Consider the following 21,862-nt stretch of genomic DNA (forward strand, 5'->3'; position numbering starts at 1 on the left):
TAGTTGTTTCAGTTCAGGAGGTCTGTAGGCACGCATCAGGACTCCTTCCTGATAATAAAATCAAGGCAATTTAGACATATCCTTTGTCTCACTGGCAACATGCCTGATCTTAGCCAAAGTAAGATCCTGTTCCTGAGCATTAATCAAATTCTCCTTTGAAATTATATTATTGTACAAGTTGTCAGTAGAGGCAGTCATTGGTGGAGGAGGTGGTGAAGGGGCAGGGGACTTGGACTGAGACCTGGTGACTGCACACACTGGGAAGAAGTGAGGGGATGTTTCGTCCAAGGTCTTAGTGGGACTTTCTGTTAAGGGAGAATCAAGAACAATTAAGTTTGGAACAGCCAAGTTACCCGCAAGATCGTTACCCAGTACAAGATGTACCCCTGGTACTGGCAGTTCACCAGGTTTAATGGCTACCACAAACTCTCCTGAAATGAACGGGCACTGTAAGCTAACGTTAGCCAAGGGATAGGAGAGCTGTGATTCGAGACCTGTAAGGATCACCTCCCCAGTGAAAGCCTGTTTGATGTTAGGGATGACATCTTCCCTTAAGATGGATTGGGCAGCACCTGTATCACGCAGAATCTTGACATTTATTGCCTTGTCTTTACCATCAGTCAGGGACACTTTACCTTGATACGTGTACGAGTCATAAAGTTCTAGAGAAGAGTTGACAGGGTTAGCTAGGGCCACTGGTTTCCTGTTCTCGAATGTGTTATGTTTAGGGGCCACAAAAAAAGGTTGACGTTGAGAGGCCTTGCAATTTGGGTGTCTACATTTCTGGATCGTGTGACCTGGCTTCTTACAGTATGTGGAGTAGGCAGTAGTCACCTGCCGCCCGGTGGAATACTCCAGGAGAGGTACTTACGGGGATGTAGGCAGTGCTGCAGACTGAGTGATTCCCCGTGTCCTCTCTTCCCGGTTCCCTTTGTGGTCTCATTTATACAATTGAGCAGCTGCAGCCTGCCCTCTAAAGACAACTTCTACTACTTCCTACACTACACTACAACACCTTACACTTTTACACTCTCTTCAAATCAAAATTTAATAATGGCTTCACCACGCCCTGCCTCGGAGTCCCCCTCTGGGAGGGACCATAAATGTCCCCAGGTCGGACTGCCCTCTGCTGTCGACCTTGGGTGTCTTGACACTTCATCTAATACTTTCACTATCAATTTCTGCAACATTCGTGGCCTTCGTTCTAATTTTCAATCTGTGGAACACCACCTCTCCTCTACTAAACCTCATCTTCTCTTCCTAACCGAAACACAGTTGTCTGTGACTACTGACAGCAGCCCTTTTCTGTTCCCTCCTACTTGCTCTATCCTCATTTTCAATCCAAAGCTGGATGTTGCGCATACGTGCGTAACGACACCACTTGCTCTCGTGCCCACAATCTTGAATCTTCAGAATTTTCTACCATCTGGCTAAGACTTCAATGTCACTCTCTAACTAAATTCATCTGTGCTGTATACCTCTCACCTAATTCCTCTGACTATGTAAAATTCTTTGACTATTTGACTTCCAAGGTGGAGCACATCTTATCTCACTTTCCTTTGCTGAGATCTCCATTTTAGGGATTTCAATGTTCACCACCAGCTTTGGCTTTCATCTTCTTTCACTGACCAACCTGGTGAACAAACCTTCAACTTTGCTATCCTTCATGACCTAGAGCAGCTAGTGCAGTTCCCTACCCGTATTCCTGACCGCCTTGGAGACACGCCCAACATTCTTGATCTTTTCCTAACCTCCAACCCTTCTGCTTACTCTGTTAAACTTTCCTCTCCGTTGGGCTCCTCCGACCACAATCTAATTTCCGCTACCTGTTCTATCACTCCAGTGCAGCCTCAGGACCCGCCTAAGCGGAGGTGCTTCTGGCATTTTAACTCTGCTAAGTGGGAGGAACTAAGGCAGTACTATTCTGATTTCCTTGGGATGATTATTGTTTTCATGTCAGAGATCCTTCTCTTTGTGCCGAGCGCATAACAGAGGTGATTATCTCTGGCATGGAGCTATACATTCCTCATACTTTCTCTAACCCTAAAGCTAAAAAGCCTTGGTTTAACTCTGCTTGTTCTCGTGCTGTCAATGATAGAGAGGCGGCTCACAAACGGTTCCGTAGCCATCCAACTGCTGAAACTCATGCCCTATATATTTCTGCCCGTAATCATGCCAAATCTATTCTCCAACTTACTAAAAACTCTTTCATCAATAGAAAATGTCAAAGTCTTTCCAATTCTAACTCCTCTCGAGATTTCTGGCATCTAGCCAATAATATCTCTAACAACTTTACTTCTTCGTCTTTCCCTCCTTTACTTCATCCAGATGGCTCTACAGCTGTCTCTTCTTTTCTAAAGCTGAACTCTTCGCTCAAACCTTTGCTACCAACTCAACTTTGGATGATTCTGGGCATATTCCTCCTACTCCTCCACCCTCTGACTACTTCATCCCTAAAATTAAAATTCTTTATAAAGACGTTTTCCTGGCCCTCTCTGGCCTTGATTCTCGGAAGGCTTACGGTCCGGATGGAGTCCCTCCTGTTGTTCTCAAAACTGTGCTTCCGAACTCGCTCACTGCCTGGTCAAACTCTTTCATCTGTGTCTCTCTACTTCTATTTATCCTTCTTGCTGGAAGTTTGCTCACATTCAACCTGTCCCTAAAAAGGTGACCACTCCAATCCTTCTAACTACCGCCCTATAGCTTTGATTTCCTGCCTTTCTAAAGCCTTTGAGTCTATCCTTAATAGGAAGATAATGAGGCATCTATCAGCTCACAACCTTCTCTCTGATTGCCAGTATGGTTTCCGTAAAGGCAGATCTACTGGTGATCTTCTTACTTTCCTAACTGAATCTTGGTCATCCTCTTTAGGGACTTCGGTGAAACCTTTGCTGTCGGCCTTGACATATCGAAAGCCTTCGATAGAGTCTGGCACAAATCTTTAATTTCTAAACTACCCTCCTACGGATTCTATCCTTCTCTCTGTACCTTCATCTCCAGTTTCCTTTCCGATCGTTCTATTGCTGCTGTAGTAGACGGTCACTGTTCTTCCCTAAAACTATCAACAGTGGTGTTCCACAGGGTTCTGTCCTATCACCCACTCTCTTTCTATTATTCATCAATGATCTCCTAAATCTGACTCAATGCCCTATCCACTCCTATGCTGATGATACCACCTTGCATTATTCAACAGCGTTCAACAGACGCCCAACCCAACAACAATTAAATGACTCAAGGCGAGATGCTATAGGACGCCTAACTTCTGATCTTTCACTTGTTTCTGATTGGGGCAGAGAAAACCTGGTTTTGTTCAATGCCTCAAAACTCAATTTCTACAACTATCTACTCGACATAACCTTCCAGACAACTATCCTCTCTTCTTCAATAACACTCAACTTCCCTCTCCTCTACATTAAACACACTCGGTCTATCCTTCACTAAAAATCTAAACTGGAAATTTCACATCTCTACTCTTGCTAAATCAGCTTCCAAGAAGTTAGGTGTCCTGTGGCGTCTTCGTCCATTTTCTCTCCCTCCCAGCTGCTTGCTATGTACAGGGGCCTCATCCGCCCGTGTATGGAGTATGGCTCTCATGTCTGGGGGGGATCCACACACAGCTTTACTAAACAAGGTGGAATCTAAAGCTTTTCGTCTTATCAACTCTTCTCCTCTAACTGACTGTCTTGATTCTTTAAGTCACCGCCGCAATGTTGCATCTTTATCTGTCTTCTACCGCTGTTTTCATGCTGTCTGCTCTTCTGAACTTGCTAACTGCTTGCCTTCCCCCTCCTGCGGCCTCGCTGCACAAGACTCTCTACTTCTTCTCATCCCTATTCTGTCCATCTTCCTAATGCAAGAGTTAACCAGTATCTTCACTCCTTCATTCCCTACACTGGTAAACTCTGGAACTCTCTACCTGTGTCTGTATTTCCACCTGCCTATGACTTAAACTCTTTCAAAAGAGGAGTGTCAAGACACCTCTTACGTTAACTGGACCCTCCTTTTAGATTTTTTGTTTTTCTTTCTCCTACTTTCCTCTCAACAGGGCCTGGCAACCAGCGGGATTTTTTTTTCCAACACTTTGTTTTCCTTGGCCAGTGCCCTTGTAATGTAAAAAAAAAAAAAGGAATTATATGGATTTGGCGAGAATCTGGTCGGCTTACCACCCACTGAGGACCTAACATTAGATGGTGAGCCACGACCTCAACTACCTAGTGATCCCACCAACAAAGCAAACGCATCAGCCACTTTAGCGGCAGACATAAGATCACTCTCTCCCCGTTCTTCCGCATGCCTCAGAATATTAAAGGGTAACTTGTTCTTCCATTCTTCCAGGACCATTAGATTGAGCAACTCCGAAAAGGTATAAATGTTAAGGGCAGCTAACCATTTCTTAAATTGTCTTAGTTTCTCACTAACAAATTCAACATAAGTGTGAGAGTCTGGTTTCACATATTTTCAGAACTGTTGTCTGTATCCGTAAGAAGTGATAGAGTAAGCGTCTAGAATGTTACCTTTGATCTCTTCATATTCTACCCCATCACTAAGACCGTTGTATATCCTATAAGCTTTTCCTACTAGCTTAGGGACAAGGAGAGACACCCACTGATCCTTGGGCCATTTATTCCTATTAGTAATGCTCTCAAAAGCGCGAAATGACCCGTCAACATCAGATTCACCAAAACGGGGAACTAGTGGAGCAGCTGTAGCGGGATTAAAGCTTGCTAACTTTTTCTTTATATCTATTTCTTCCCCTCTAAACTTAGCGTCATTTCGTAGGGCTAACTCCTGAATTTCTAACTCCTTCTCCTGCCTTTTACGAAGGTCTTCATCGATCACAACCCTCTGGCCTTCCTTCACGCCATGAAGAACCGAAACCAACGCATTCTTAGGTGGGCCTTGTTAACTCAACCCTTCAACTTGGAAGTCCACCATATCAAGGGGTGGACAACATTATCGCCGACGCCGACGGAGGTCTTAGGGGGGAGGAAATGTTACGGCTCGCCCGTAACATACTCCACTACCATCACCTCCTCCGCTTACTACCTCATTCGCCACCTCTCCACCTCACCTTCCACGTCACCGTCTCATGAAAATTCCACGCCACCGTCTCATGAACCCTCCACGTCACTGTCTTATGAAGTCCCGCTACTGTCCCGAAGTTGGATTCACGCGGCCCAATTCGACTCAAGCGGAAGTGTTAAGCGAGCTCCCGGCTTTCTGGAAATGAGTCGAGGTCCAGGCCTCCACCACTGCGTCACCTCATAAGTATCACTTCCCCTCGTCCCGTGTTTTGCACATTGCCTCCATATAGGATTAGTATTATTGTTAGGTATTAAGTTGGGTTCTTTGTTATATTTATTTATGTGTTATATGTATATGTGTATGTCAGTTTCATGTGTTTCATGTTATATCAATATGTGTATGTCAGTTACATTATTGGGTTATTAAAATAGCTTTTTAAGTTGTAACTGAAATTCTCTCTCTTTATCTTCTTTTTCTGCCTGTAGTTGCATTTCTTTCGCTTCTTTTTCTGCCTGTAGTTGCATTTCTTTCACTTCTTTTTCTGCCTGTAGTTGCATTTTTTCGCTTCTTTTTCTGCGTGTAGTTGCATTTCTTTCGCTTCTTTTTCTGCCTGTAGTTGCATTTGTTTTTCATGCATCCGGTATTCTAGTCTAAGCTTCTCAATTTCCCACTGACTTATCCTACCTACTCTTATCATGTTCTCAATCGAGATAGTTTTTTTTCATAAAACACCCTAAAAACACATAAATAACACGTTTTAACAAATATAGTGTTTTGCTTGCATTTCTGAGTTTTCGTGCATAAAATGCTGGAATACTCCAAAATAACCCATTTTTGACATATTTCACTTCCTTAAACAAATAGTGTGTTTTACCTGCATTTCAGAGTTCTGGTGCAAAAAAAGCTGAAAACTACTTACTTAAATAACATGTTTTTGTTACTTTTACTTTGCTATCTCTATATTAGCTTGTTTTTATCCTTTATATCGTTTTGAAGCAAAATAATGGAAAATGACGAATAAAAAAAAATTTTCCATCGAGATATTTTTTTTTTTTTTCATAAAACACTTTAATGAAGGATAAGTAGCCAAAACTGTATATCAGGTGAAACTTGGCCTGAAAGTTGATTTTTCTTGGTGCATGTTTAGCAATTACTTAATTAACACGTCAAAATACTCTCTCTCTCTCTCTCTCTCTCTCTCTCTCTCTCTCTCTCTCTCTCTCTCTCTCTCTCTCTCTCTCTCTCTCTCTCTCTCTCTCTCTCTCTCTCTCTCTCTCTCTGCTGTCGCAGCAATGACGCCAGGCTTTTGGCCTGTCATAAGATGTCGTAAGTTAAGTCGTACGTTAATAAGTTGTCCTTGTTGTCACACGACATCGTAAAAGCATTACGACAATTGAGCGCTGCTTATGACTGTAGGGAAGAGATTCACGACAAGCAAAGCCATTTCATCAGGCGTATGATGACGTATGATATAACGTACGTTGACGTACGTGTTGCTAATTCCCGACGTCGGATATTCATGGGTTGCCATTGATCGCAGGCTGTTTTAATACGCGACTCGGTATACAGCCAGCCAGCTCGCAAGAGACAATTCTAAAATTAATATCATAATAAATCTTGAGGTATTGAGTCTTTGTACTGCAAAACATTAATTCCAAGTGTTCATCCTAACTTTATCCATATGATCTGGTAATACACACTCTACAAAACTGTTATTATAAGCTTAATACTCACAGTCGCGGTTTCAATGCGCTCGCATTTTTTACTAGTCTCAACTACATATTTGGTTTGAAACATTTTTTCATATAGTTCAACAGAGAGCACTGTTTCTCCTCTAAATATTACAAAGGAATACATTCTGTAATAATCTTGGTAGAGCAACATTTTTGCGGCCGAAGGCATATCAAACCGAAAAGACTAACTGAACTCGGGAACACCGTGTCCTCTCAAAGGGATGGGATGGAGTACATTTAGGGAAAGGTTAGCTAAGGCAGTGTTGAGGTATAGGGTTAGACTGCAGAGGATGGATGGGAGTAAATGGGCAAAAAAGGTGTACGAATAGAACGTGTATGGGCAGTGGGCACAGGAGTCGTTTAATATAGAAATTTGGGTGGGTGAAATAGGAATGCTTGTTAGAAGAGCCATAGGACATGGAAGTGTAGATGCGAGTAAGGGAGAAATCAATAGACGTGTGGAAGAGAAAGGAAAAGCAGAGTGGAGGAGGGGGATGAGTGAGAAGACAACGCTAGAATGGTATCGAAGAAACGACCGGCCTAGGCGTGAAAGTTATTATGATGGGAGCCGCGGGGTGGAACTGCTGTTCAGAGCCAGGACCAAGTCCCTGGAGGTGAACAGCAGGGTGTATAGGTGGAAGAATGGAGAAAGCAAGGTGTGTGAGGTATGCAAGACGGGTGTGGATGAGACAGTAGAACATTTGATGTTGGAGTGTGAGGGGTATGGGTGTGCAAGAGACAGGATGTTAGGTATAGTGACAGAAGAGATAGGAGTAGAAGCATGTAGTGAGATGAGAGAGAGAAATGCTAGGGAATGGATGGAGTGCCTGCTGGGGCTGTGTGTTGAGAGACAGGTAAATGGTCGGGTGATTGAGGGTGTAAAAGATTTCTTAGAGAGTGCCTGGAGGGAACGTATGAGAATGATTGAAAGGCAGGGACCCCTCAGGGACAAGGAAGGGGATGGAGAACAGGTGTGAATGTGATGAATGATGAGGGAGGGGGGAGGGAGGGAAAGCATTAATGCTTCAGACTTCCTGTCCCACTCTTCCATTTCCAGGTGTGTATGGGAGAACGCCAATCCAAAAGCTACACCGACAGCAAGTGCTGGGTGACTCCCAACTCAAGCTCAAGCTCAAGCTCAACCTCGCGGCCCGCGGTTGTTTGGAAGCTCGTGTGGAGTAGGGTGACCAGACGTCCCCCGTTTCCGGGGACAGTCCCCCGATTTCAGTGACCTGTCCCCGGCTACCGCTGTCCCCGGTTTTCTGTAACTGAAAGATCACTTGATGCCTTGAAAAACTACTCCTTTTGATTATGATAATTATGTCCTTTTATCATTACTGTTTTAGAATGTCAAGAATAAGGAGAAGGCCTTAGTTTCCGTGAAGACGGTGAAGTGTATAGCGGACACATTTTAACAGCAAATGGGTGTTCATGATCTCAGATATTTCATCAGGTAGAGATTTTTTTTCTTTGCAACTTGGGTAAATAAGGCGAGAGAAACTTTTGATTGCTGGTTTAGAAATGGTACGGATAGTGTCACCGTTTTAGTTTTTCCAGTGCAAAAACACCATGTTTTTACCTCCCTGAACTGAAAATGTCCCCGGAATTTGTGTCAGAAATCTGGTCACCCTAGTGTGGAATGTTCTTAGAGCTGGAACAGAATGCTGGTTTATACATGTGCTGTAGCTGACTGCAATTCTATATCAAAAAAGAAAAACCAAGGCGTGAAAGGATGGACTGTGTTTCCCAGGAAGAAAGACGCGGCTCGAAGAAGATTATGGGAGACACGATGTAAACGAGGCCCGACGTGGAGAGCTACCAAGGACCATGCTATCTGCTCAAAGCACTTCATAGATTGGTGCAAAGGACCGTCAGCATCGCATCTAGATCCTGAACTGTTTGCCTATAACCGGTGGGGAGCAGGTAGAAACCTGGAACGGAACGGACAATCTTTCACTGAAGTCATATAATGATTTTGCACCAAAACATCGTGTTTATTTGATATTCGTCACATTTTCTGGATTTGATTGCTAATTAATTATCTTGAACCAATGAAATGTGCTTGCTTACTGAAAATAATGTATATTGGACCTTCGTGAGGCTCAGTCTCTAGTACTGGGCCTAAGTGGAGCTTAGGCCGAGTAAGGGGAGCAAAGAAAGATGTAACGAATCCAAGGGGGGGAGGGATGAACACACCAAGCTTAACAAAATAGACCCTTTAATTCAATAACAACTCATCACAGTCAGATAACTTCCTACCTAGCCTACCTATAAGATGGGAGACCTATGGGGTGGGGGAACCGTGGGTAACTCAGCTGTAGATGAGAGGGCGTGAGGGTGCGTGTGGTGGCGTCCCGAGAGGTAAGAATGGCGGCCCATTCCTCGCGGCGTCCTGCTTCTCTCTCTCTCTCTGTCTCTCTGCCTGGTTGGGCCTGTTGTGCTTGAAGTGGCAGAAGGTTCCACAGGAACGGTGTTGTAACATAGTGATTATCTCATGAGTTGCTCTTATCAGACCACGTGGCGTATTGCAGCTCTTCCTGGAGAATGTTGGAGAGTGTACCTCGAGACGAGAGCGGGGTGATGTTCTGAGGGCGAAGCCACCACGCTCCTCACCTTATAAGGTGGCAGCCATGATGACTGCGCACGCAGCCATACGTCATCTCCCTTCTCCCCCTACAGGGACTCCCTATATAAGAATTCCTAGCTACACATATGAAAGGGAAGATGAGGATTTGGACTAAATAAATACCCTAATAGCGGGTAATAATCCCACTCCAGTACTGCTACTCGGTACATAATGTAATTCTCTCAAGGTGATGAAGTGTCCCAAAACTGAGACCATGAACCAAGCATTTTTGGCTCGTTTTGCCATATTACGTTCTTTGTGCTTGGTGAAGCTGATTAGAGATGTTCCTAGTAATTTATTACTTAGTTTGATAGCACATATATGACGTGATTTTTTTTTTTCCAGCATACCGAGTTGAATGTGCTAAATTAAGTTATCTGGCGAATCTGGCAGCTTTCCAGCACTTTCTGACGTCGGGAATTAACGACATCGTTCGACATCGAACGAGTGAAAAATCTTTAAAATACTGAGTTGCGACTGGTCTTTGAACATACATATGGCAGTAACGCACGAAAACGTTGCAACTAGAATCATCGTGGCCAGTGTGACAGCTCGTGCATTATCGCCTGTAAAAAAAATATATTAAAAATATAAAAAATAAATAGATAACCCCTGTTTACCTACTGAAGACAATGGAACAGAGGAAGGGTATGATCATGGTACAATAACTTTTTGATAGGTAGACGCACGAGAACATTATTGGAACCACCAGCTGACTCAGTGACGTCATCCGGTCGTGTAAACAACTCCATATCTTCGAGTGAGTGTACACGTGTGGCAGAATTTGATCTTGGATTGTATGTTTCATGTGCCTTAATATTAATTTCTTATTGTTAGTATGGGCAAAGCTAGACCTTGTGCAGTGTATGGATGCACGCCTGCCAAGTCTAGTAATTTTAAATATTATAAATTCCCCAAGAACAAGACCACCGCAAGACAGTGGCTCCAAAAATGCTATCGTGCTGACACAGTAAACGTAAATAATGCCGTGGTTTATGAGCAACATTTTAGTTCCGCCCAAATTAAGCGCAATTTGAAATGAGTTATTAGGTTCCCCAGTTCCAAGGAGTTGGAGGGATCTAAAAACTGAGGCAGTCCCTGATCAAAATCTGCCATTTCGTGGCCACGATAATGGAAGTGGCCTTTCTGCAGAAAATACAGGTAAGGGAACTTAGATTTACTGGCTAAATCTGATCAGTTTCAACACTCCAAATTAGAAATTGTATAATCTGCTTATGCCTAATGAACGAAATTAGTTCTACTAGCAGCCTAGACCTAGTCCATAATCTACAGGCTATGCCAGCCTTACAGGCTACTGACTGTACCATGGTACAATAACTTTTTGATGTCTCTCGTTATTGTACCATGAGTTTACACTCAAGAATAAAGTACTTATATGAAATGTGAATAGTTTAGGGCCGATCCAAGCTAAAGGAATGGATTGCCACGTTTAAATAGCGGTATACACTCACGGTCCATTCATATTACATGTATTTCAATGGCTTACGGTCCCCACTGAAATGCATTTAGTATGTGACTGCACCGTAAACAGAGCATGACCGTCCCTGTATAGTGTGGATCGCCTTTAGACTCATACGTGCATTAGCCTTTAGCCTCTTGTAGTTTTATATGTAGAGAGAACAGTGAGGTGCTGAGGAAGACGACGAAGGTATATGAAGGCGACGAGGATCAGAGGAAATCAATGTGCATTATGCAATTATGCATAATGTATATGGCTTGAAAAATCCACTAACAATGTTTTTGAGCCACATCTACTAGGCTATCTGACATGTCTTTATCCGTACAATATCTTGTCTATCGCTATGAAATATCATCAACATTCAATCACTAATGTGTATCATATTTAATTTTCGACTGCATAACTAATGGATCATGAAAAGAAAAAAGTTTTATATTAATTATTCATGATTTATTGAGTAGCAGACTATCGCGATCAGAGCTGGCTAGGCGAGTGGATGACGTCACAGAAACAGCGTTTCAGAAGACTTACCAGTAGGGCTGTGAGTTCAAGACTTTTGTGCGTCTACCTGTTTCGTTATTGTACCATGGGTATGATGGATATGATGTCCCATCGTCATTGCAAGATCTCTTTGGAACATCCTTAGACATCGCAGGCCCACTGGACATGAGTATGGAGGGGCCGCCTCCGACACCAAAAGTGAACATCCACCTTCAGACCCCAACGAAGGTGGACGTTCTTTGTTTGGCGTGTCCTGCTTGCACTGAAATACTCCCAATTGTTACGACGTATGCAGTCGCAGAAAACTGGCCTATACGACTTTCGGGGGCGTCGTAGTAAAAAAGATAAATAAATAAATAAAAGAAAAAAAAAAGCTGTAGTGTGACCCCAGCATAAGTTACGATTGTAAGCTCCACCCACTGGCTTAACTTTTTTTTTTTTGTACAGCGGGATAGGCGCTATCAATATAACCTCCTTAAACCTTCCTTAATATACACAATCGTGTAACTTTTGTTTTGCACTTATTTTACGAAGGAAACAATATTAATCCAGAACTGTGTTTATTGAGTCATTTTATATTGTTATGTTAGAAACATGAAATGGATGCAGAATAGCCAATGTAGGATATAACGAAATGGAATTAGCAAAAAGTATTATTTTACTGTTTTCCATCGTTTTATATCCCAAAATTCAGAAATACAGGCAAATATACTACATACACAATATTAGTAAAATCGCATAATTTTTTTTTTTTCTTTTTTTTTTTGGGGTGTTCTTTTACGAGAAAATTATCTTAATTGAAAACTATGTTTATTGAGACACTTTAGATTATTATATTACGAAATCATAAAATTGATGGAAATACGGCTGTACAGGGAAGCGAAATGAAATTTACAAAAATGTGTTTCCTAATGATTTCCAGGGTTTTTTTTTTTTTTTTTTTTTACGCACCAGAAAGCAGAAATATTCAACGACACGATTTTGGTGTCGAAAGGTCACTTGAGCCGAAAGGTTGATTTGAGATGCTCTCGAACTGAAATTAACTGAACAATAGAAAGCTTCTAATGCGAAAAATAAAGTATTACATTTCTTATCCGAATATCAATTTATATTTTAACATAATGTGTAAGATGTGTATGGATGTGCTTGGAAGACGTGGCAACAAGGTTGAAGGAAAGGTTTCCTCCCAGTCCCAGGCAGTAAGTTCGTTTGAGTATCTCTACGCATAGAAGGAAATTTTGAATTTGCCGCGGTTGACATTCACAAACTGAGTGCATAGAGTTACTGATATTTGATATTTGTTGTAGAAAGAAATTATGATTTTTTTTTTCTAAAGGAAGAGAATGATCATGAACACGAACAATTAAAGTAAGGGGTTATATTTTTGTTGACGTTCGAATGTTTATGACGTGTTGTGGTGGCCATGTTGAGGGAAAGTGAAGGGTCTCACAGATTTCAGTGACACACGCAGCAGCCTCGCAATCGCTACACCTGCGGAGACTCAAACAACGTAGCGCAAACCTCACTGAATATGTTAAACATGTGGAAAGTGAGAGAACTTACTGAAAAAGTGTAAGTATAAAATGTTGAGTGTATCCCGTCACTCAGCTGATTGGCTCACCACTCAGGTGGTCGCCTTGCCGTGCCAGCAGGAGGGCAGGGCAAGGCACTGCAAGTGAAGGGATGGCGTGATGGGTTAGGACATGCCCACGCCAGGGATGTGCATTTAGAGTCACGTGCGTTTCTCGTTGGAGGGCGGAACATTGCATTACATTATTGTTAATTGTTTTATTAAGGTTTTCGGATTTTATTCCTCCAAGAAAAGATATTTTACAAAGCTTCTATGTTTATGAATATTTAGTATATTGTTCTTGAACATACACTAGTTAGAGTAATTACTCGCACATAGATTGCATTGGAAGACAATAGTCCACTTTAATGCCTGCGATTTTCAGCTGTTTTCCTCGAGACCTACACAAAATTCATTGTATACACATTGTACGATAATATAGTGATATAAAAATGCACGATAATATAGTGATATAAAAATGCCACCAATAAGCTTGGAAACCTGTGGGGAATGCCGGACTTTCAGGTGGGGTTAAATGGAAACAAGTATGTCACAGATGACTCCAGGAAGAGGCCGATTCAGGCCTGTGACTCCAGCTCTGAGTTACATTTTCCGGAAAAAAGTCAAGAATAGAACCTCCTTTCTAATAATTAAAACAAGCATGCAAAATGATAAAGTACTTACTATACAACATGTGTGTGATGTTAGAAACAACCATGCAAGGTGATAGAGTACTTACTGTACATGTCTGTGATGTTTTTAATGTAGGGACGGCTTTTGTAAGGCCATAGTAACATAACATAACATAACATAACATAACATAAATAATAGGATAACAAAGGGCCACCAGGGCCCATCTAGGTTATCCTGTATCAGTCGCACAGCGACCTCGTCATCAGTACTTAAAGATACACTTACAAGTACACAATACATTATATACTAATTCTAAATATTTGGCCCATTAACAGGGCTAAGTCCTGCATCGAATTCCTCTACAATCTGTAATCCCCATACATGGGGATCATGTCTTGTTTAACTATAGTAAATTTCTTATAAAACTATCATGCAGCGCTATACATAATTATAAATCTAATAAATTTAAGTGCTTATCTAATCTGTTTTAAACATTGTCAAACTAGTGCTATTTACAACCGTCTCTGGCAATGCATTCCAGAAGTCTACCACCCTATGACTAAAGAAATATTTTCTTATATCTAACCTGCAGCCTTGCTTTCTAATCTTCCTGCCATGATTTCTAGTCCTACTTCCTCCTCTAAGGTAAAGAAAGATCTCACATCTATGTAGTTTGTATCTGAGAACATTTTAAATAACTCTATCATATCCCTCTTATACATCTCCTCTCAAATGAAAACATGTTTAATTCCTTTAATCTATCTCTATACTCCAGGCGCTTCAAAGCTGGTATCATCCTAGTTGCTCTTCTCTGAACTGCTTCTAACATGTTGATATCCTGCCTATAGTGGGGTGACCAGGCCTGTATGCAATACTCTAAATGGGGCCTAACATAGGAATTATATAAGCTACGCACCACTTCCTTACTTTTATAACTAACATTTCTATTTATAAAACCCAGGATCCTATTTGCCCTATTTCTTGCTTCTAAACATTGCTTTGAAAATTTCATAGTCCTGTCTATCACTACTCCTAAATCCTTTCCTTCCTCTACTGCCTCTAGCCAACATCCCTCCATCTCATAGTTAAAGTTTGTGTTGTCTTTACCTAAATGCATAACCTGACACTTTTAGAATTAAACTCCATCTGCCACCTGTCTGCCCATGCTATCAGCCTGTCCAGGTCTCGTTGTATTCTGTAATTGTCCTTTTCACCCTGTACTGCACATGCTATCTTAGTATCATCTGCAAACTTTGATACTTTGCTACTAATTCCTATATCTAAATCGTTAATGTACACCAAGAAAAGAAGAGGTCCTAGCACTGATCCTTGGGGTACCCCACTAACCACTTCCTTCCACTCAGACATTGCCCCATTTAATACTACTCTCTGTTTCCTATCAGAAAGCCATTCACTAATCCAATCAACTAACCTACCCCCTATCCCATGTAGTCTCAATTTGTACACTAGCCTCCTATGCGGTACCTTATCAAACGCCTTGCTAAAATCTAGATATATAACATCTATGCTATTTCCATCATCTAACTCCTTGGTAATATATTCTAAGATATCGAGCAAATTTGTAAGACAGGACCTCCCTGATCTAAAGCCATGTTGGGTATCTCTAATTAATCTATTCTCATTTAAATGCTCCCAAATACTACCCTTAATGATTTTCTCTAGGATCTTACATACTATACTAGTTAAACTGATCGGTCTATAATTATTCGCATCATCCTTCCTACCTTTTTTAAGGTAATTAAATGAATATTCCAGTACCCACAGAATTTAAGTCCACAATGATTTGGTTGGTTGTTACAATTTCGTACAATAAACTCTAGATGATTTGGCCACCCTTAGGTTGTTGTTCTTAATATTTACAACGTTTTCAGTAAATATATATACTACCTGCCACAAAATAATAATGCTGCAATAGGTCCATGAATTTGCGGTGTTCAGCGAGTTTTCTTTTAAGTCCAGCAAGCTGCAGCAAGCCATGGAGCTCCATCACACTCAGAAATGAGCACTACACTAACTTGCATTTGTTTGTAGCTGGGGTTTGTGGGTAACTGCTGAATAGGATTCTTATTGTGTCTATAGTTTTTTTGTCCAATGATATGCCACCACCTCTTTTAACACCATGAGCTGTGCCAATAGGAATTCGCTATAGGTATTCATAGATGGGGCACAGCTGGGCAGACAGGTGCACAGAGACATCTGTGTGCGCAGTTCAGCCATGGTCACCATTGACATTAGTTGTAAAGGTTGCAAATATGATTACTGGTAAATCATCGCTCCTGCTGTCCCCATGGAGGACAGAACTTAACGACAATCGAGAAAAAGATGTCCCATAGGCTGGACCTTCATCCTTTTGTTAAGGTATTGTGAGGAGGGGTATTGGTAGAGATAGGGCATATTGTGTGAAGCTATAAGAGAACCGGTGTAGGAGGGGATCAGAAAGCAGCACAAAGCTAGGATACTGTAGGTTAGGTTAGTGTTCTAGTGGGGGAGGGGTGCGTGTGGGGCACAGCCCCCCTGGCTAGGATACGTTAGGTTTGGGTTAGGTTAGTGTCCTAGATGGGGGGTGCGGGAGTGTGCAGCTCTCCCGGCTAGAAAATGTTAGGTTAGGTTTATGTTAGGGTTAAGTTAGTGTCCTAGAGGGGGGGCTGCACCCCCCAGCCAAGAATACAGTAGGGTAGGTTTATGTTACGGTTAGGTTGGTGTCCTAGAGGGTTATTATGTTAGATTATGATAATTTCAGCAAAAATTATCTATTAATTTTTACATTTTCCAAAATTTTCCTTAAAGAACAGCCATTTTTGTCCTTAGATTTTTTTCGGATCGCCATGTCTCGCCTCTTTTGGCTCCCCCCGTAAAACCTCGATTCTTCCCTGGTTGAGCCAACCAGCTAGGTGAGTTAAGCCCCTAATTCCCTACCCCCCCCTCCCCGAGTTGTTTTGTTCCTAATCGTAACATAACATAACATAACCCAACATAGAGGAATTGAATTGGAGTGAAAGGAGCCGAGGCAAACAGGTGATTGGGGCAACATAACCAGGCACATACATGTTACTTTCCCTCCCAGCCCCTGAGCCATTGTCAGTTTCCCAAAATTCAATTGCTACCGTTTTATGTGTATGTAATGATGTTTGAAGACATGAACAACACATAATGGTATAATTACCATGTTAAAATCCTGTAAACAGTGGAGTGAGTGAAGACTTCACTGACTTTTCAGTAAACATCAACAAAACAAACCCAAATTCACCGTGGTATGGGAGCCTAAATCCGTTTATTTATAAATGTCATTATCTCTTCTTTTCAGTGATGGCCACTATTTTCCATTTACAAGGAAACATTTTGGCATAATATCAAATTTTTTTCATATATATTAATTTTTATTTGCATCTAAGTCATGAATAACATTGGTGTCTCCTGTTGGGGAGGGGTAGGAGACACCAACAATTATTCAAGGAACCCTTAGTATTTAGTGTTGGGTTATACTGACACCATCATTTAAAAAACAGGATGTATTAAGAAACAGCCACATTGGTATTAGTAATTAGTAATAGGGGGGCAGTGGCGTAGTGGATAAAGTGGTGAGCGTGGGATCAGGCATACGTCCACGCATAGGTTCGAATCCCACCACATACCGCTTCGAAGCTATGCCATTTGTTGTAGAGATGTACCGATGCATCGGTATCGGAATCGGCGGTATCGGCCCATTTTTTTGGGTATCGGTATCGGCTTAATATATGCCGATACTTCCGATACCTAAAAGGAATTTACTACTTAGTGATATATTTGATGTAAGATATTGATGATACCAAATTAATATAATACAGAGTATTAAGTTTCCGTGGTGATTACCGTATGTCATAGAATACTGTTTTCTGTGGTAATAAGCCACAACCTCTAAATTGGACATGTATGAAACGTGTATAGGCTGAACTCTGGCATCCTGTCACATGGTTGGTCATGAGTCACCACGCATTCTCACTGTCTCTCAGTCAGACGCTGCTCCTCCACCCACACTAAGTTCACACAGGTGAAAAGCTTATGTCTTTTAACTATAATCTAAGAATGTCAAACTTCAGATATTGAAAATCCAACAAAATTATTTGGTGTATATATATATATATATATATATATATATATATATATATATATATATATATATATATATATATATACATGTATATATATAGTTAGGTATTTTGCATTATTGTAAGTAACAGCATATTCTTATTTGATTTATAATTAGCAGTGCTAGTGCTAGCCTGGGTATCATGGTGACATGTAAGTAACTTTAAACCACGCAACAAATTAGAGATGTATCGATACCGATACTGATACCACCTAATTGGGCCGATACCGATACTACTACTCATAGTGATTACTGCACTGGATACCAGGATGAGTTGGTGGACGGCAAGCGTTATCAAATGGGAGGCTTTGTTTTGGGGGATGCTGTAAGTCCTTCTGAGAACGTTTGTGAAATAGGAGCAATTCTAGAAGCTTTTTGAAGCCATTTGCAAAGGTAAATTACTCAGTAATTGGAATGAGTATCTTCTCAGTCTTCTGATTCTAGTCAGTTATTTTAAATTCCTACTTCTTACTCCTTTAGCGACCATTTGGTCGTGTGCATTTTCATTATTAATTTTATTGATGATATTTTGGCGATCAAAAATATTTTTAAGATTATTGAAATTGTAAAACAGACACAAAATATTAGGAAAAGAAACTCATTTTGTTGTGTATGTTTCTCTGACATCCTTTGATATTAATTCATTAGACATTAGTAGACTAATTCCGAAAAATGAGCTTTCACCTAATCTTTTCAATTAAATAGAAAAATAGTTTATTCTAAATTTCTAGTGTATTGCTATGATCTTAAGTAATTAATATGCAACAAATTATACATAATGCACATGATTACAAAACAGAATCATTACTTTCTTAGTTATGGAATTTTTACATCCTTAGGTTAACACAAGTAACTCAAAAATTTAACTTGCATTAAAATTAATATGCATATATAATTTGAGCTTCCACCTATTCCAGTATGATATCTTTGAAAAGGCTAGCACTAGCACTGCTAATTATAAATCAAATAAGAATATGGTGTTACTTACAATAATGCAAAATGCCTAACTATATATATATATATATATATATATATATATATATATATATATATATATATATATATATATATATATATATATATATATACATACCAAATCATTTTGTTGGATTCTCAATATCTGAAGTTTGACATTCTTAGATTATAGTTAAAAAACAAGCTTTTCACCGGTATGAACTTTGTGTGGGTGGAGGAGCAGCATCTGACTGAGAGACAGTGAGAATGCGTGGTGACTCATGACCGACCGTGTGACAGGATGCCAGAGTGTAGCCTATACACGTTTCATACACGTCCAATTTAGAGGTTGTGGCTTATTACCACAGAAAACAGTATTCTATGACATACGGTAATCTATAAAATGTTGACTAATATAAGAGTGGCATTTCAATTAATTCCATGATGAAGCTCATATCTCAAAAACTTGTATCTAAAAAAAGGTTTTCTCATTGAAATGCATTGAAATGTCATTGATTATTTCCAGCCTCCCCAGAAAGAGCACCCCTATTTTTATTTATTTTTATTTTAAATGCTTTCAGGTAAAAGGTATAGGCAATCCCCGCTTAACAACGGTTACATTCCTATAAAACACTTCGTTAAACGAAACTTCGTTAAGCAAACCGATTATAACAAGTTTAACCCCTGACTTGAACTTCCATTGAGAGTAAAGAAAGCGAGAGTGCATCATAGTACAATGAAAGGTTTAATGAAAGTAAAAATTATGAAGTTAAACATTTAGGCAGTTTGTTTACGTCACTTACGACGCTAAACCACGTAAGACGGAATGATGCCTAATATTATTTTTTATGTTTTTATGGGCGCGTTCGTAACCACGAAACGTTGTAAGTCAAGACCATCGTAACCCGAGGACTCCCTGTACCAGCGGCGAACCATGCAGCAACTGATAAAGGCACAGATGGGCCTGGCAAGTCCACTATCAGAGAATGGTGGAAGTTGTATAACATCAAGCACGCCTTAGATAACATCAAGTCATTTTGGGACGAAGTGAAGACGTCTTCCATGAACTTGGCGTGGAATAAAGTATGGCCAGAGTGCGCATGACTTCCCAGGCTTTGCTGAAGACGACATCAGTGCGATCAAAAATGACACAGTAAATATGTGCCATAGGGCTGGCTTCGATGAAGTTGATGATCAAGATCTTTTGGAAGGCATGCTGAACCTCTCTCAAATGAGCTTATAGAGGCATCACAGGAGACAGAAAATGACGTAGACGAGGAAGTAGAACCTGTGCGTGGCCTGGACATTAAAACTTTTAGAGAATGTCTCGGTGGTATTGAAAAAGCTCTGGAAACCCGGAAGGAATGTGACCCAAATCCTGCCAGGAGTAGCAAAGTGGCTCATGATGTAGAGAAAAGTGTCAAGATTTATCAAGAAATCTATGATGAAAAAACAAGAAAAATCAAACAGTCCTCCATCTACTCGTTCTTCAAGCCAGTCAGACATGCCGTCCCTGTCACACCTGCCAATTCTGCTACAGCTGACCCTTCCACATCTTCCGACAGTGCAGATGACGACGTCTTATCCTTGTCTGCACACTCAGCGGAAGATGAGTAAGGGCTGAAATCCCTATTGTCCCTTAGCCTTGGGAGGGACATCATCTGATAGAGTACATGGCGAGTGAAAGGTAAATAAAAAGGTTTTGTTATTTCTTTTGCACAGTACTTGATTTTTTTTTTTTTTTTTTTTTTTTTTCGACGATTTTCATGTATTTTAATTTCTGTAGGGGTGACTTTTGACGTGCTGGAACGCATTCCCTATTATTACATATAATGGGTTTGGTATACGGTAGTTTCGATTTACAGTAAGGTTTCCAGGAACGCATATGTACTGTATAATGAGGACTTACTGTATTGTGGTAATAATGGTACAGGTTGAACCTCCCAAATCCGGCAACCACCGGACCTTAGACTTGCCAGAACATGGAAAATTCTGAACTATAGGTGGTCCCCAAAACACCCTCTATATACTTGCCCTGCATTATACAAGTGTAGCTGTAACATTGTTTTGATATATGATAGTTGTACATGAAAATATACATGCAGAAGCATATAGAAAAACACAAATTAAGTTAAGCATGGAAAATTTTTGCCTGCGCCATTATCATCTAGCTGGACACCTGGACGTTACCAGGGCGCCGAAGCTTAAACCACTGTATGAGAGCACTGTCTAAATCACTGTTTTACCCTCCTTAAGTGTTCTATGAACCTCCATGTTCTTCTTGCTCTCACACTCATTGTAAAACTTGAGAAGTTGATTCTTCTGCTTTTTTATATCATAGACGGTTGATGAGCCAATGTTGTACTGTTGGCAAGGGTCCGCACTAAAACACCTTTATCTAGCTTCCTCAATAGGTCCACTTTCTGTTGCACTGATACTGTCATATGTTTGCGCTTTTTTCGGGGGTTCAGACATAACACTATCACTTCTTGGTCGCTTGGAAGCCATGTTTAGGGGCAAATATTACAGAAAGAAATGTTTATACACCTGGGGGGTGGTGCTTGCAATGAGCAGCAGCGTGGTACTGATCCAAATTTGACCCAGAATGCCCAGGCTCCAAAACACAGTACAGCGCCGCCACGTCCTGGCGGCGGTCCGGCAAATTACTCTGTCCAATTAAAAAGTTCTGGCAAACAAAAATTTTGCCGGATTACAGGTGTTGCCGGATGAAAGAATACCGGATTAAGGAGGTTCAACCTGTATTACCGATATTACCAGTAATACGGTATCAGAATGGTACAGTGGTAGCTGCAAAAAGGGAGATGACAGAGCTTTGTATACGACCAAATGTGCAGCCGTTTGATTACCAGGTATTTTCACTATTAATAAGCCTTTGATGTTAATGCAAGTTTATAAATGAAAAACTACAGATAGAACATAGGAAAATGTTATTCAGATGACTGTGGCAGCACAAGTCACAACTGGTGGAGGGGGAAGGGGGACACCAGGAGGCCTTTGTTTACAACCACGTGTGTGGATGTTCGACTATCAGGTATATTTTTTTTTTAGTATTAAATCGAACTTTTGCATTTGAGTATTGAAAAGTTCAAGTATAGGCAACCCCCGCATAATGAATGTTCACACAACAAAATTTCGCTACAACGAATGTTTTCTTTTACTACCATCTGCTCGT

At 40.8% G+C, this 21,862-nt stretch overlaps 1 protein-coding gene across 1 annotated transcript in view; it reads left to right on the top strand.

Moving 5' to 3' along the window:
• The first annotated feature begins 12,763 nt into the window (after positions 1-12,763).
• LOC123500958 (clathrin interactor 1-like) overlaps positions 12,764-21,862 on the top strand; it is an 84,174-nt gene continuing 75,075 nt past the window's right edge. Inside the window, exon 1 of the mRNA XM_045249504.1 lies at positions 12,764-12,937. Coding sequence (XP_045105439.1) covers positions 12,897-12,937 — 41 coding nt within the window. The 5' untranslated portion in view covers positions 12,764-12,896. The remainder of the gene's footprint in view (positions 12,938-21,862) is intronic.

This window comes from Portunus trituberculatus, unplaced genomic scaffold, assembly GCF_017591435.1.
Source record: "Portunus trituberculatus isolate SZX2019 unplaced genomic scaffold, ASM1759143v1 PGA_scaffold_522__18_contigs__length_968829, whole genome shotgun sequence".
Lineage (NCBI taxonomy): Eukaryota > Metazoa > Arthropoda > Malacostraca > Decapoda > Portunidae > Portunus > Portunus trituberculatus.